General features: G+C 35.2%; 1 protein-coding gene across 1 annotated transcript in view; it reads right to left on the reverse strand.

Annotated features, from left to right (window-relative positions):
- The window catches only part of NAEGRDRAFT_58267 (uncharacterized protein), a gene marked incomplete at both ends in the record, with an annotated part of 18,221 nt that extends 2,370 nt beyond the window's left edge, over positions 1–15,851 (reverse strand). The window contains one exon of the mRNA XM_002676200.1: positions 284–15,851. Within this exon, the coding sequence (XP_002676246.1) occupies positions 284–15,851 (15,568 nt within the window). The remainder of the gene's footprint in view (positions 1–283) is intronic.
- Between the last annotated feature and the right edge of the window lie 11 nt (positions 15,852–15,862).

The raw sequence follows: 15,862 nt of genomic DNA on the forward strand, positions 1-15,862 counted from the left end.
TTTCTTTTGGTAAATCCAATGTTTGATGCAGTCTTCTTGATTACATTCAACTTGATGAATGTATTCTTAACTGTATTCACAAGGTAAATAATATCGTCAACTTTAACAATACTGATCTTGTCAGAGTATTCGGAAAATTGAGAAATACTTGATGGGTAATTAGCAATTTGTTCAAACTTCATAGAATCTGTCCATAGATTGGTTTTGGAATCTTGTTGAGTAACATTTGCAATAAAGATCTTTGTTCCTTGATCAGTAATGGTGGCAATCAATATCTTGATACCTGAGGCTTCAGTAGCAGAGATTAGCGCTCTAGCGTTAGAAACTGCGTCCTTGTTTGGGAATTCAACAGTTGATATGATTCTAACTCTAGCATCGAAGAAAATAAGGGTTGGTGTTAAGGTATATCTATTACTAGCTGTAAAGACAATTGAAGTAGTATTATCAACAACAATATTCAAATCCTTAACTGTTTCTCTGTTGAATGTATGATTGTACAATCGTTTGTTGTCGTATAGGGTTGTCTTGATAATACTGTTTCCTGAGATATCTCTAGCAGATAAGGATTCATAGAATTCAATAGTAGTAACTGTAAAATTATTTGTGTTAATGGTAATACCATACAAAACAGAGTCCATAATAAAGATCTTATCAATTTGGTCTGCTTCAGTAAGGCTTGAAAGGTATTTCCAGTTTGAAATTGAGTCAACAATATCCATTTGTGTATAAATTAAAACTGAGAAATCATCATAATTAATTACTGTAAAGTAATAAGTCCCATCAAATATTGTTGGAGTAGTAGATTTGATAGGAGATGAAGGTAAACCCAACTCGGAAAGTTTTTGGGAAGATATGACCACCAAATTACTGCATGCTACATCCATTACAATAATGTCAACCGATTTGGAAGTAACTGAAACAGAATTGACTGTAATATTGGAGCAAGACTTACTGCTGTCAAAATATTCACAATTCTTGCCGGTAAATTCTTGCTCACAAGAGCAAACATTAGGGAAAACACATACACCATGAGTGCTACAAGCATCAGCCAAAGTCTTGTTAAAGCAAACAGGAATGGAACAATTTTCTCCTCTATAATCAGGCCTGCAAACACAAACATCTTGTGAGATACAAGTACCGTGAGCCGAGCAATTATTTCTATTGGCACAATCAAAGTATGAAGTAATGTTACATTCAATACCCTCGAATCCATAGTCACAAGTGCAATTGTTTGGAGCAGCACAATATCCTCTATTACAAGCGTCCTTACCATACTTTTCGTAACAAATAACATACTGACATTCTTCTCCAGTATAACCTTCAGAGCATTTGCAATTATTGTTAGAAATACAAGCACCCCTGCCACTGCAAACTTGGCTATTATTGACAGATAAACCATAACAAGTATACCAATTACATGTATCAAAATCGTTACAAGTACCCTTCTTGGCACATACGTTTGGATCAGTGGCTGGTAGTCCATAACAAACCGGTGTAGAACAATTGGTTCCGATATAACCATTGCATTTACAATTGTCTGGATAGGTACAATTTCCGTGTCCATTACAAACATTGGTTTCATTAGCTGGAATGTTATAACAAATAGTAAATTCACATTTTGGACCTGTAAAACCTTCACTGCATTGACAGGTATCTGGCAAAGAACAAATACCACGACCAGTACAAACATTTTGAGAGTCTGAAGCATTAAAACCATAACAAATTGGAATGGAACAATCTTTTCCAACATAAGTTGAAATGCATAAGCATAAATCTGTATCGTTACAAATACCATGCCCATAACAAACAGTTGAATCATTTGAAAGAATGTCGAAACAATTTGAAACTTCACAAGCTGAACCAATGTATCCATTTGAACAAGTGCAATGGTTTGCATAATCACAGGAACCGCGATTGGAACAATCAGTAATATTGTTGACAATACAAGTCCAGTTTTGACAATTATTTCCAAAGTAGTTTGTTTCACATTCACAAGTATTATTGCCAATACATTTTCCTCTGGAGCTACAAACATCTGTTTCATTACTTTCCACACCAAAGCAATGGTAGTATTCACAAACATCTGGTGCAATACATTTTCCAATTCTTCCACAAACAGTACTTGTATTAGATACCACACCATAACAATTGGTAAGGGAACAGTCTGGAGCAAAGTACCCAACCTCGCATGTACAATTATTAGGTGAACCACAAATACCTCTTCCACTGCAAACTTCTGTTTGGGTGGAATCAAAGCCAAAGCAAATAGGAAGGGAGCAGCTTTCTCCATCATAAATAGGATCGCAAACACAAGTATCCTTATCCACACATAAACCATGTCCAGAACAAACATTTGAATCATTTGAAAGAATGTTGAAACAAATGGAAACTTCACAAGCATTACCGACATGTCCTTCTTCACAAACACAGTGATTTGCATAATCACAGGAACCGCGATTGGAACAATCAGTAATATTGTTGACAATACAAGTCCAGTTTTGACAATTATTTCCAAAGTAGTTTGTTTCACATTCACAAGTATTATTGCCAATACATTTTCCTCTGGAGCTACAAACATCTGTTTCATTACTTTCCACACCAAAGCAATGGTAGTATTCACAAACATCTGGTGCAATACATTCACCAATTCTTCCACAAACATCTGGGTGAGTCAAACGTAATCCACCACAAGTTATAATTGAACAATCGACACCATCGGTATTGTTGTTACAAATGCAGGTATCAGGAGCAACACAAACACCCTTAGAGCTGCAAACTCGTATGTCTGAAGAATTGAGACCAAAACACATAGGAATAGAACACACACTTCCAGTGAATGTGGAATTGCAGCTACAGGTGTCATGAGAAATACATTCACCATTGTTGCTACAAACACCAGATTGGTTGGATAACAAACCATAACAAATTGGAACTTCGCAGTTAGAACCATAATAACCGTCATTGCAAACACAAACATCTGGTTCAGAACACAATCCGCTTGAAGAACAAACTGTTTGCTTGTCTGATGGAATTCCGTGGCAGACAGGATATTGACATTCAGGACCACTGTATTGTGAAGTGCAATTACAAACGTTAACAGCAACACAATGACCATGACTATGGCAAGTACTGGAACTGTTGGATGAAATATTAAAGCACTTATGGAACTCACAGTCAGAACCATCGTGTTCATTATCGCAAGAACAAGTGCTTTCAAATTCACAAACTCCAAAGCCACTACAGACCGTTGTGTCATTACCTCTTTTACCATTACAAAGAACAAGGAAAATATCAGGCAATGCTTCACCCAATGAGAATTCTAAACTATACAAGGAGCCATCCAATTTGGCATCAGAAACACCTGGTTCCGAACCAATTGTGTTTTGTTTTCCCTTGTTGAACACAGTATTTCTTATCCTCCAATCATCTAGCAAAGTTGAGTTTACTAGTTTTCTAGTACCATCAACAAACAGGCTAGTACCATGGTTTGTGCTCTTAGAGACAGCAACGGTGTGAATATTATTTTCAAAGGTATGTGGTATGTTGATATGGGATTCTAGACCATCTGACAAATTGAAACTTAATATCAAAGTGTTATTTTTGTAAACTAATTTCCAATCGGCACCACAAGCAAAATTGAATAGTGTATGAGTTTTTGAAGGAGAACCATTCATTTTGAATGTAAGAGAAACGGTAAAATTGTTAGAAAACCATCTATCGAATGGTTGATAAACTCCAAGCTTACCAAGCACATCAGCCTGTCTTATTGAAAGGGAGATATTTGAGGAGGTAGTCACTTCAGTGCCGTACCCATCAGTAGTGTTGTCGTAAGCCACTGCAACGATATCATTGTCAGAACCATTTCCAAACACATATTTTCCTTCGACATATATTGACGAGTTGAAAATTATTGTCTTGTACATAGGTTCCTTTGCTGATAATTTACAGTCATCACCAAAATAAGGACTGGTACAAACACATGTGTCAACATCAATGCAAGCACCATGATTGGAACAAACTTTTGCTGTGTCGTTAGCATACGCACCAAAGCATCTTGGAATTTCGCACCAAGTACCAATCCAATCTTTCTTAAGGTTAGGGTCTGTAGCGTTTGTAGGGTTACAAATGCAATTATCAAGGGAGTCACATTTTCCATGGGCACTGCAAACTTTTATCAGATCGGTATTTAGAATGTTATTACAAAAATGATATTCACATTTTTCACCAGTGTATCCAGTCTTGCAAAGACAAGTGTGATTATTAGTGCACTCACCATGTTTACTACAAGCAACGTCGTAGGTTTCATTATGGCATTTAGGCTTAGAACAGTAAAGATCTGTCCACAAGTCTTCGCAAGTGCAGTTATTCTTATTATGACAAGTACCGTGACCATTACAAACGAATGTACTGTTGGTGTTCATTATATTATTACAAGTAAAGTCTTGGCAATACTCTCCATAATAATCGCTAAAGCAGTCACATTTGTTGTACTCAATGCATTTACCTCCTTCATCTTTCTTTTTAAACGAACATTGCACGTTATTATCGGAAGAAAATGGAATTCCAAAACAAACAGGACCTTCTTGGTCATAACGGCTTTGTAAACTTTGAGGACTATTCTCAATAGAGATGGTGCTATTGATAGTCAAAGAGCTAAGTACAGCAGCATCAAACCTCAGGTTGGATATGCTTCCCATAAAGTATGATTCCCTTGTACTTGGATTATAGCCAATCGCTGACATTATATGAATATCAATAGTACGTCTCCAAGAGTAGGTTGTATCAGTGTCCACAAAGCAAGTAGAGAACTCATTGTTAAAACAAACTGAAAGTCCGTTACTGGTAGAATCTTTAGTGACAGAAACAAAGTAGTATCTATTATATTTCAATAAGTTGCTAACCGATCTAGTTGTGTATTGATCAGTTAGAGACAGTGTAAATCCATCAATGGATTCAGTTGCAACTAGCTGCCAGTAGCTTGGAGATCCCATGTAAATAACTGTTTGGGAAGAATTTCCATCCTTCTTTTCTTTCTTCAGCCACAAAGTAACGGTGAAATCGTTGTGGAAGAAAACCATGTTTGAATCATGGGCAATGTCAATCTTTGATGATGATCCATCAAAGTAAATACCACTTCTATTTGAGTTTAACCCATTTGTAGTAATACAATTTTCGCACTCCAATTCTTCGTTGCAATACTTGGATTTTAGACTGTCTGTTTCTTGAACGAGATGTCCTCTTATGAATGTCGAATAACCTTGTGTAGTCAAGTTATTGAAATCATACACTTGACTTGTGGCAACCAAGCTGCAATCATCAGCAACATATCCCTTCTTACATTCACAATTGTCTGTATATACACAAACACCATGTCCAGAACAAACGTCGGAAGACAATGTAGAAATACCGTAACAGGTAGTGTAGTCAGCAAAATCTTGAATGGCCTGTTTATCTGAAAAGCCTCCTGCAACAAGAGCAATGAACTTGAAGAAACCATTCAAGGAAGTAGAATTAACATTGTTAAAACCGAAATAAGTTTCTGTTACCGCTACTAGACTTGTAGTTGATGACAATCTTACAGATGGTAAACCATTGATATAAATGGTAACACCTCTCTGCTTTGACTTTACAAGCGTTACAACCACAACAGAGTTGTCAGAAGGTACAACATTATTGTCTGTTTCCACTGTTTCAATTTCAGATTTGTTACTGTTCAAATAGCCAATATATCTAATCGAATTGAGTGGAGTCTTTTCCAAGAAGAAATTTGATGAGACTATTGGCTGGGCTTGGGTAGATGTATTATCAAATGAAAGTACTATTGTAAATGAAAATTCAGTTTTGATATTGAAAGGAGAGTTTAAATAAGGTGTAAAGTAGCTATTTTCTCCGTTAAATATAGCACCCTTGTTGTTTGTTATGGTTGCATTGTTGATTATCATTTGGAAGAGACTGTCTCGGTCAATTACTACTTTGTCCTCAAGGATTGCTTTTGGGTACCCTATTGGTTGGTCAGCAAGAGCAAAAACAATTCTGTCTCCATCTCTTAGCGAAACAGAGGAAATAGACAATTTTGGTAATGTTGAAAGTAAATTACAGAATGGTGCACAGGACAGGGTTGGTGTTGAATTTGTGCTTGAAAAGAAATCTGATGCATTATCAGTTGTACAGACACCATCAGTAGTATTGCATGTGGTCTTACTTGAATCTACTTGACAATTGGATCCAACGTAAGGAGTTTTGCATTCACATTTATCTGGAGCAGAACAATATCCTTTACCTGAGCAAACTGTTTTTTCATCTTCAGCTGAAACACCAAAACACAACGGAGTTTGGCACTCTTCACCAGTGTAATTACCATTACAGACACATACATTTCCACCAAAGCAAACTCCATTATGGCTGCACACAGAACTTTCAAGTTGGGAAATTCCAAAACATGTAAACAAACTAGTATCCACCCCAGAATAGTTGATTGGATCTATTCTGATAAGGATGAGAGATTCTAAAGTTCCGTTCAAATAAATAGGCAAGTCATTCACCAAGTCATAACCCACAAAGCTTTCACTTGTCAAAGAAGGATTTAAGGCTAGGAATTCTGGAACACCTCCAAAGAGTCCAAGAGGATTACCGTTTACCAGAACAGTTGTCACGTAACTTTTAACAACATTTACATGGTACAGTAAACCAGTGTATGGAATGGCATCCTCTACGGTTAAGGTAATTGGCGATAGAGATGTTTCACTAATTCCTTGGATAACAAGAGAAGACCCATCCAAAAAGACTTTCCAGTAGCCTCCATCTTTGAGACTTATGATTGGTTGGATTCCTCCCAAAGATTGAAGTCTAATATCAAAAGACAAACTAAAGTCATCAGAAAACAAGGTCAAAGGAGACGGATCTTCCAAAATATCGAAGATGACAGATGATTTACCAAATTGTAAATAACCATTGTTATCAAAAGAAGGATTCTCCACCATTAGGTTAACATGATAAGCTAAATCAAGCAATATTCCGTACATAGGGGCATTAATATCGAAAGAGTGTGTCAAATTCGAATTTACCACCAATGAGGTATTGTAAGAGATGAACTTGGAGTGTGGTGTATAAACCAAACGATAGTATGGATTTTCTTCCAATGTGGTTGTTTGGGTAGTCTTAATTTTTTCAATGTAAGAGTTGTCAACTTGACAGTTATTGCCGGAATACCCTACTTTACATTTACAAAAGTCTGGTTTAGTACAAGTTCCCTTTCCAGAGCAAACATTCTTATCTTGTGATTGAACTTTGAAACATATTGGGTACTTGCAGTTAGTTCCATAATAACCAACTTTACAAGTGTTAACAGTGGTATTGACCACACTTGGCTTTGCAGTTGGGTTTGTCGATAATCCACAAAACATGGCTTCAGCGGTAGTTTTTGTATTGTTACAATCAATACCAACCTCTATCGTTCCATTGTTAGTCTTATTCAAGTAGTTACTTGGATCATCTAGAGTACAATTAGGATTTCCTTTACATAGAGTGTTTGTAACATCAATAGAACAGTTTGCTCCAATAAATCCAGGATTACAGGCACATGTATCAGGTGCCTCACAAAGTCCTTTACCAGAACAAACTCTCTTATCATCCGAAGCAATACCAAAACAAACTGGAGTAGAGCATTTAGAGCCAGTATAATTAGAATTACAGGAACAAACATCCAAACCATAACATTTACCATGGCCATTACAAACTGATGGTTCAAGTAAAAATGTACCATCACAAGTAAATGCTCTATCAAGTATGTCAGTTGGTGATTGTGGTGTTGAAGCAACAACTATCTTACGTATTTGACCCATAAAATGTGATTCCTTTCCATCCACAAAGTTATAGCCTATTCTTGCACCCATATCTTTACCTGCCATTGTATTCTTATAGTCTCTACTGAATACAGAGGTGAAAACTTCCTTATTATTTACAACAACAGATGTACCACTTATGGACGATTTGGTGATTAATATAGAGTAGGGCACATGTTCTACCTCTATTACATATGGAATTGATATTACTTCAGGTTTTATCAACTCTTTGGTATTACCTTCAATAAACAACACACGGTCAAGCAAGTAAATGTTAAAAGCTGCAACATCAGAAACGAAAAGTATAGGACTAATTGCTTCGAAACTGTCAATTGTCAGATCTATGTAAATAACGAAATCGTTGATGAATGGGACAAACAGTTTTGAGGTTGGGATGTCCATTTTTGCAAGTTTGGGAACAATATAGCTGGCACTATCCACGGACAAGCCTGAAATTTGAACAGTTGTTGAATTTCTAAGTTCAACTAAATTACCAGTTTCGTCTAAATAAGCTTTGTGAAGCATAAACCTGATGTACGGAATTGTATTATTGCTACTGTCAGGAAGATTAGTTTTTGTAAGGTTATTTGCGGTTAAGTTGTTGTTTGTAAAGTTACTACTTGTAACATTGTCAAATGTGAAATTGCCCCTACTATTTGTATAGTTATTATATGTGAAATTACCAATTGTAATATTATTGCTTGTAAAGTTACTAATTGTAAAGTTACTAATTGTAATGTTATCACTCGTAAGGTTACGGATTGTTAAATTAGTATATGTGAAATTACCAATTGTAATGTTATCACTTGTAAAGTTACTATTTGTAAAGTTACCAATTGTAATATTATCACTCGTAAGGTTAGTGTTTGTAAAGTTACTGCTTGTTGAATTAGTATATGTGTAATTACCAATTGTAATATTATCACTTGTAAAGTTACTATTTGTAAAGTTACTGATCGTTAAATTAGTATATGTGTAATTACCACTTGTGGTATTCTCATATGTAAAATTATAATAGGTAAAATTGTTGAGTGTCAAATTCGGTATTTCCGTAATTCTCATCACCTCGTTTTCTGGATAATTTGCATCATTTTGGCAATTTTGTCCCGTAATAGAATTTCTAAAACATTTACAAAAATCAGGCTTGGTACAATTACCATTTCCACTGCAAACAAGTGGATCTTCTGATTTAACACCAAAACAAATTGGTAAAGAACAATTTGATCCATAATATCCTTCTCTGCAAGTGGTTACATTTAAGAGACCTGTTGCATTCTTCTTGGAGCAAAGATACAAATTATCACCTGTTGGGTTTGTACAATCAATTTCAAGATCAAGAGTTCCATTAATCTTTGTATTATTACATTTACCTTCAGGATTGGTACATGTCGCCATACTAACATTTGTTTGACACTGTGTGCCAATAAAACCAACTTTGCAAGAACATTGATTTGGTTTCTCACAATAACCATTTCCTGAACAAACCTTAGAAAAAGTGGCAGGAATATTAAAACAAACTGGAATATTGCAGATTGAACCAATGTAAGTGACATTACAGATACAATTATCATAACCAACACATTTACCATTACCACTACAAACTTTTGGTGAGGTCATAGATATATTTGCACAGGTGAAAGATTTGTCATTCTTTGGAGGATATTGCGGATCTTCAATAGGTGGAAGATTATCATTGAGTGCAATTTCAATCAAATCTAAAGTTCCTGAAAATCCAATAGTGGATCCATCATCCAAAATATCAAAACCAATGTAGCTGTCTCTATTTTGATTCAATGTATCAATATAATCATAACTGAAAACACTATTATAACAACGTTTGTTGTTGATGTATACTTGTGTCCCCATTGATTTTGATTTCATTATGAATACATCATAAACCTGACCTATTAACTCAATTTCATTTGGTACAGAGATTATATAAGGAAGAGGAGAATCTAAAATACTGGCCTTAATAACCAATGTCGTTCCTGTCAAATAAATATTGAAAGAGGCACCACTTTGTATGTTCATGATAGGATTGTATGATTTAAACTCTGTTGGTGAAATTGAGAATGAAACGTAAAAGTTGTTGGTAAATAAGTAAAGAATTGAAATGACATTGTTGGTATTCAATATTATTTGAGTTCCATCTTTGAATGAAATTATGTTATCTTGATCAATTACCAAATTCTTTACAAGTACCTTCATTTCACTTCCAAGCTCTTCAATATACATATTACCATCAATGTCTGGTTCACTTATATAAAGAGGATCAATAACAAGTCTAAAACTAGTAAGGTTTTGTTTCAATTCATTTTGTAAATTAGTAATATTTTGTAGTAATTCAATATTTACACCACAATCTAATCTTGTAAATGTTGAATTAAAACATTTACAAAAATCAGGCTTGATACAATTACCATTTCCACTGCAAACAAGTGGATCTTCTGATTTAACACCAAAACAAATTGGTAAAGAACAATTTGATCCATAATATCCTTCTCTGCAAGTGGTTACATTTAAGAGACCTGTTGCATTCTTCTTGGAGCAAAGATACAAATTATCACCTGTTGGGTTTGTACAATCAATTTCAAGATCAAGAGGTGTATTAATAGTTGTACAGTTACCTTCAGGATCCATACATGTTGTCATAGAAAGGTCTGTTTGACATTGTGTACCAATAAAACCAACTTTGCAAGAACATTGATTTGGTTTCTCACAATAACCATTTCCTGAACAAACGTTAGGTAAAGTTGCCGGGACAGTAAAACAAACTGGTATGTCGCAATATTTACCAATATAAATCCCATTACATTCACACAAATCATTACCATAACATTTTCCATTGCTATTACATGCTTTTGGTGATGTCAAGTAAATACCATTACAAGAGTAAGCAAGTTGGTCGTTCACAATTGCTAATATTTGTGAGTAATTATTACTACCTATTTTGGACATTTGGATATCATCAATAGTGCCAGAAAATGTGATTTTGTTACCATCTTTAAAATCAATACCAACATAACTATTGGCAGTTTTGTTAGAAAGTGAGGTCAAAAAGCTGTAACTGAAAACACTATTGTACTCCTCATGTCCATTAATATAAACTTGAGTTCCGTCTTCAAATGATTTCATAATCAAAACAGAATATTCAATGTTAGTGAATTCAATACCATTAGGAACTAGCTGTACTATTGGATAGGGGAATTCTACAGTCAAGCCTTCAATGGCTAAAGTTGTGCCCATCAAGTAAATACTGAAGCAGGCCCCACTAGTAATATTCATTATTGGATTGTAGTCTTTGAATTCAGTAACCACAATCTTGAAGGAAATGTAAAAATCATTGGTGTACGTGTATAAGGGAGAAATAGTATTGTATGTACTGATGATTAAACCACTTCCGTTTTCGAAAGAAATTGTACCATTAGAGACAACAATGTCAACAACGGTAATCTTTAAAGATCCACCCAATTCCTCTAGCACAGCAGTGTCTGTATCAACAGCGAGCAATTTTCTTCGAGTACTAAACTTTTGACTGCCAGAGCTTGGATAAGTGGTATTTTTTACAAATGTTGGGCTAACTTTTAATCTAAAACTATAGTCAGGATATTCTGTTCTCATGTTGTACTGGATTTTAATCAACTCTTTAATGTATTCGTTATCAACACCACAATCTCTTCTAGAGAACGTTGAGTTATAACAACGACAATAATCAGGTTTTGTACAATTACCATTTCCATTGCAAACAAGTGGATCTTCTGATTTAACACCAAAACAAATTGGTAAAGAACAATTTGATCCATAATATCCTCGTGGGCAAGGGTTACCGGGCAATAAAGGTAACGCAACAGATTTACCACCACAAAGATAAATTTCTGTATCAGTTTGTGGATTGGAACAATCGTATTCGTTAATATATTTTCGAGTTCTAAAATACTTTGTTGGGTCATTTGCAAAACAATCACCATTTACGTCTGTGCAAGTTGTTGCACTTAGATCTGTTTGGCATTGTTCACCAGCATATCCAACCTTGCAAGCACAAAAACCTGGTTTCTCACAGTGTCCATTTCCAGAGCAAACCTGAGAACAGTCAGCGGAAATACCAAAGCAGACTGGAATATCACAATTTGATCCTGTGAAGTTTCTGTTGCATTCACAAACGTTATTACCATAGCATTTACCATTAGAATTACAAACTTGAGGGGATGTCAAGTAAATTCCTGCACAGAAGTGTCCCTTATTCTCTCTGAGTAAATTAGCTACTTCAACCGAGGATAATCCGAGGTTGCTGCCGATTTGAATATCATCAATATAGCCATTTAAACTTATTTTATGGCCTTCCTTAATGTCAAATCCAATAAAACTATCAGCATTTTGTTGGGGTAAAGTAACAACAAAGTCATAGCTAAATGGAGTAGAATACCTCAATACCCCATTAACAAATACTTGAGTACCTGTGCTAGTTGATTTGGTTATTAATATTGAATATATCTGATTTTCAACTTCAACTTCTCCATGAACAGAAATAATGAACGGGGAAAGTTCAATTGTATGGCCTTCAAAAACCAATGTGGTTCCAATTAGATATATGCTAAATGAAGCCCCACTAGTAATGTTCATGATAGGATTGTAATCAGTAAATTCTTCAATTATCAATTTGAAAGATATATAGTAGTCATTAGTAAATAGATATAAAGGGGTAATGTTTGTCTTTGTGTGCATTATGACCTCAGTACCATTACGGAAAGAAATTGAATTATTATTCAAAACAAGGTTATTGATTTGGATAGTCATATTACCGCCCAGTTCTTGCAAATATTTCTTGTCAGCAGTAGTGAACATAAAGTCCGAACTAAGTTTAAGTCTGAAAGAATAGTTGGTATCGTTGGCCTTCAAAAGTTGTTGAATAGTGTATAATTCTTGTAAAAAGGTAGCATTATTACCACAGTTTTGTCCGCTTATGGAGGATTCAAAACATTTGCAAAAATCAGGCTTAGTACAATTACCATTTCCATTGCAAACAAGTGGATCTTCTGATTTAACACCAAAACAAATTGGTAAGGAACAATTTGATCCATAATATCCTTCTCTACAAATACTGACATTGCTAAAAACAGGAGATCCAACCAACATTGTTTGCCCACAAGCATAAATGTCTTGACTATTTTTGCAATCAGGTGAGCTGGAGGTAAAATTCAAGCCCTTACTTGCAATGTAATTAGTGGCATTGTTGGAAGCACAATTACCCTCTGGATCTGTACATGTTGACTTAATTAGTTCAGTTTGGCATTTAGACCCTACAAACCCAACATTACACTCACAGATGTTTGGCTTTATACAAACACCATGTCCTGAACATACACCGGCATCATTGCTAACTATATTGAAACACATTGGAAGAGAACAAGAAAGTCCTGAATAGTTAGAGTTACATATACAAACATCAAAGCCGTTACAAACACCATTTCCGTTACATACTTTTGTCGAATTCATGTGAATTCCGTTACACTTGAAAGCACCTCCAATTGCAGCAATATTGGTAATTTCAGACTCTTGCATTCCGTAAACTCCAAAAATCATGAGCTCGTCTATGTAACCATGAGAAGGAGAAAAACCAACAGAACTGTAGGTGTTTTGAGATTCGTTCACAGAAATGTAATCATCATAGTGTTCAAATATATAATCTGGAGTAGACTTTCCATCCAAGTACACTCTGGTACCTAAAGAGCTTGATTTAACAACCAAAATCTTGTACCATTTGTCTAAAGTTTCAATCATCGGTGTCAACAGCGTTTGCTCTTGCACCAAATTTGTCTGGGTTCCATTTATATATAGTTTAGTTCCTTGTAAGTAAAGGAACCAGTTAGCAAGATTGTTGATTGAAATAATATGTTTAACAGTATTGTCTATACTGGTAAGGTAAATCTTGAAAGATATTGCAAAGTCATTCACTGTCCTTCTTGTTAAAGCACAAGGAACATTTGAATCTAACATTGATTTATCATTTGCTGCAAGTTGATGAAGAGAAGTGTTTGTTTGTGAGGAAATTGCAAAACCCATAGAATAGGTTTCTTGTCCACAGGTGGACAGCTCTTCATAGGCAGCATTTGTATAGTTTGAATCAATTTGACAGTTGTGACCATGGAAGCCAGAATAACATAAACAAAAATTCTTATATTTACAACTTCCATGCCCACTACAAACATTATGATCTTCCTGTTTAACTCCAAAACACATTGGCTTGCATCTATAGGTAACATTAGGGTCTTGATAATAGCCTTCTTCACATACTGTGATATTATAAGTTGTATTTGCTGTTATGTGAGCATCAAGAATTAGCTGTTTACAAGCTGCACTGGGAGCGACAGAGGATAAACATTCTTGAACTGTTTGATCTACAACAGTATCAGGTTTTACAAAGCCATTTGGAAACTCAATTGGATTATAAGCTCCAGTTTCGTTTATCACACTTAGGTTGTTATGGATAAAAAACGCTTGAGGATCTACACTATCCACAGCAGTTCCATTTTCATTGTGAACATATAAAATTGCATTATTGATTTGACACTCCAATCCTGTGAAAGAAAGGTCACATTTGCATTCATCGGTACTATGACAATCACCATGGCCTGAACAAACAGAAACGTTAGTTGCCGAGACGTTGTGGCAAAAAGGAACTTGGCAATTATTACCTTCACTATAAACACACTCACATAAATCTCTACCTAAACATAATCCTTTTCCTGAACAAACAATTGGACTATCATATCTAATACCATTACAATACCAAAGAGAAGATATTTCTTCAGTCATATTATAGGAAAACCAAAGAAGTTCAATATAGCCTTCCAATGCCAAGTCGCCAACATAACTTTCACCCTTAGTGTTGGTAACAAGATCCTCAGTAATGGTAGTGTCATTAAAAATGACATTACTATCAATAGAAATAGTTAAACCTCGTTCTGATGATTTGGTAATTTGAAATTCGTATAAATGATTTGGTAAAATGAGAGAAAGGCCTAATATAATAGTTTTTGATTTGAGTGATCCTTGCTTAGTTTCAAATATTAAATCATTTCCATTAGTAGAAAGTTTCCAACCGGCAATGTTATTCAAGTCTAGCAAAGTTTGGTTTCCATCTAAGGTGAAAAATAACACCCTAACAGTAACTTGGAAATTATTGTAGAGAATGATATATGGTGAGTTAGTGTTACCACTTGCCAGTGTTGCCCTCAAGCAGCCCTTATTATCACTAGCCGATTGATAGTCTTTCAAATTGTACATTGCATCCAATCCTCGAACCTCAGCACCTAACATATATTTGTTGTCGAATATATTACGCAAGCTGAACGATTCTCCGTATGTTGCGATTATGGATTCAAAAATAGTGTCTTTGATTGCGCAATTGGACCCACTGTATCCAAAATCACAAGTACAGTTATTAAGACCATCACATTGTCCGTGACCACTACAAACTTCAGAAGTGTTGCTACCTATTCCGAAACATGTTGTATTTTCGCATTTATCTCCAGAGTAACCATCTTTACATTCACACAAGCTTTCACCGATGCAAATGCCTCTATTGTTGCAAACTGTTGGGTTTTTATCTCCATGGCAACCCACAGCACTATAAAAACCTTTTTTGAGGTGATAATCCTGATAGTCAAAAAAGGCAATAGCAACATTGTCTACAAGTCCATTAAGGTAACTGTCACCTCTGATACTCATACCAATAGTAGAACTCTGTGTTTGGTTTTGTCTTTTGTTAAACTTTGAGGTAAAAGTAGAATTAATATACACGTCTGTTGTATTAGCAACAAGCTTCAACCCTTGAGACGAGCTTTTCACAAGGGCCAAATAGAAAGGATAAGTGCTGACACTATATTGTGAGACAATTACTGAGTCGTCATATAATTTTAGTTTCAAAATGTTGTCAGTGTCAACAAATAATTCCCATGTTGTATCATCATCGTTGAACACAATGGTTTGGCGAGAACCTAATACATTCATCTTAAGCCAAA

The sequence above is a fragment of the Naegleria gruberi genome (assembly GCF_000004985.1).
Source record: "Naegleria gruberi genomic scaffold NAEGRscaffold_29, whole genome shotgun sequence".
Taxonomy (NCBI): Eukaryota; Heterolobosea; class Eutetramitea; order Acrasida; family Naegleriidae; genus Naegleria; species Naegleria gruberi.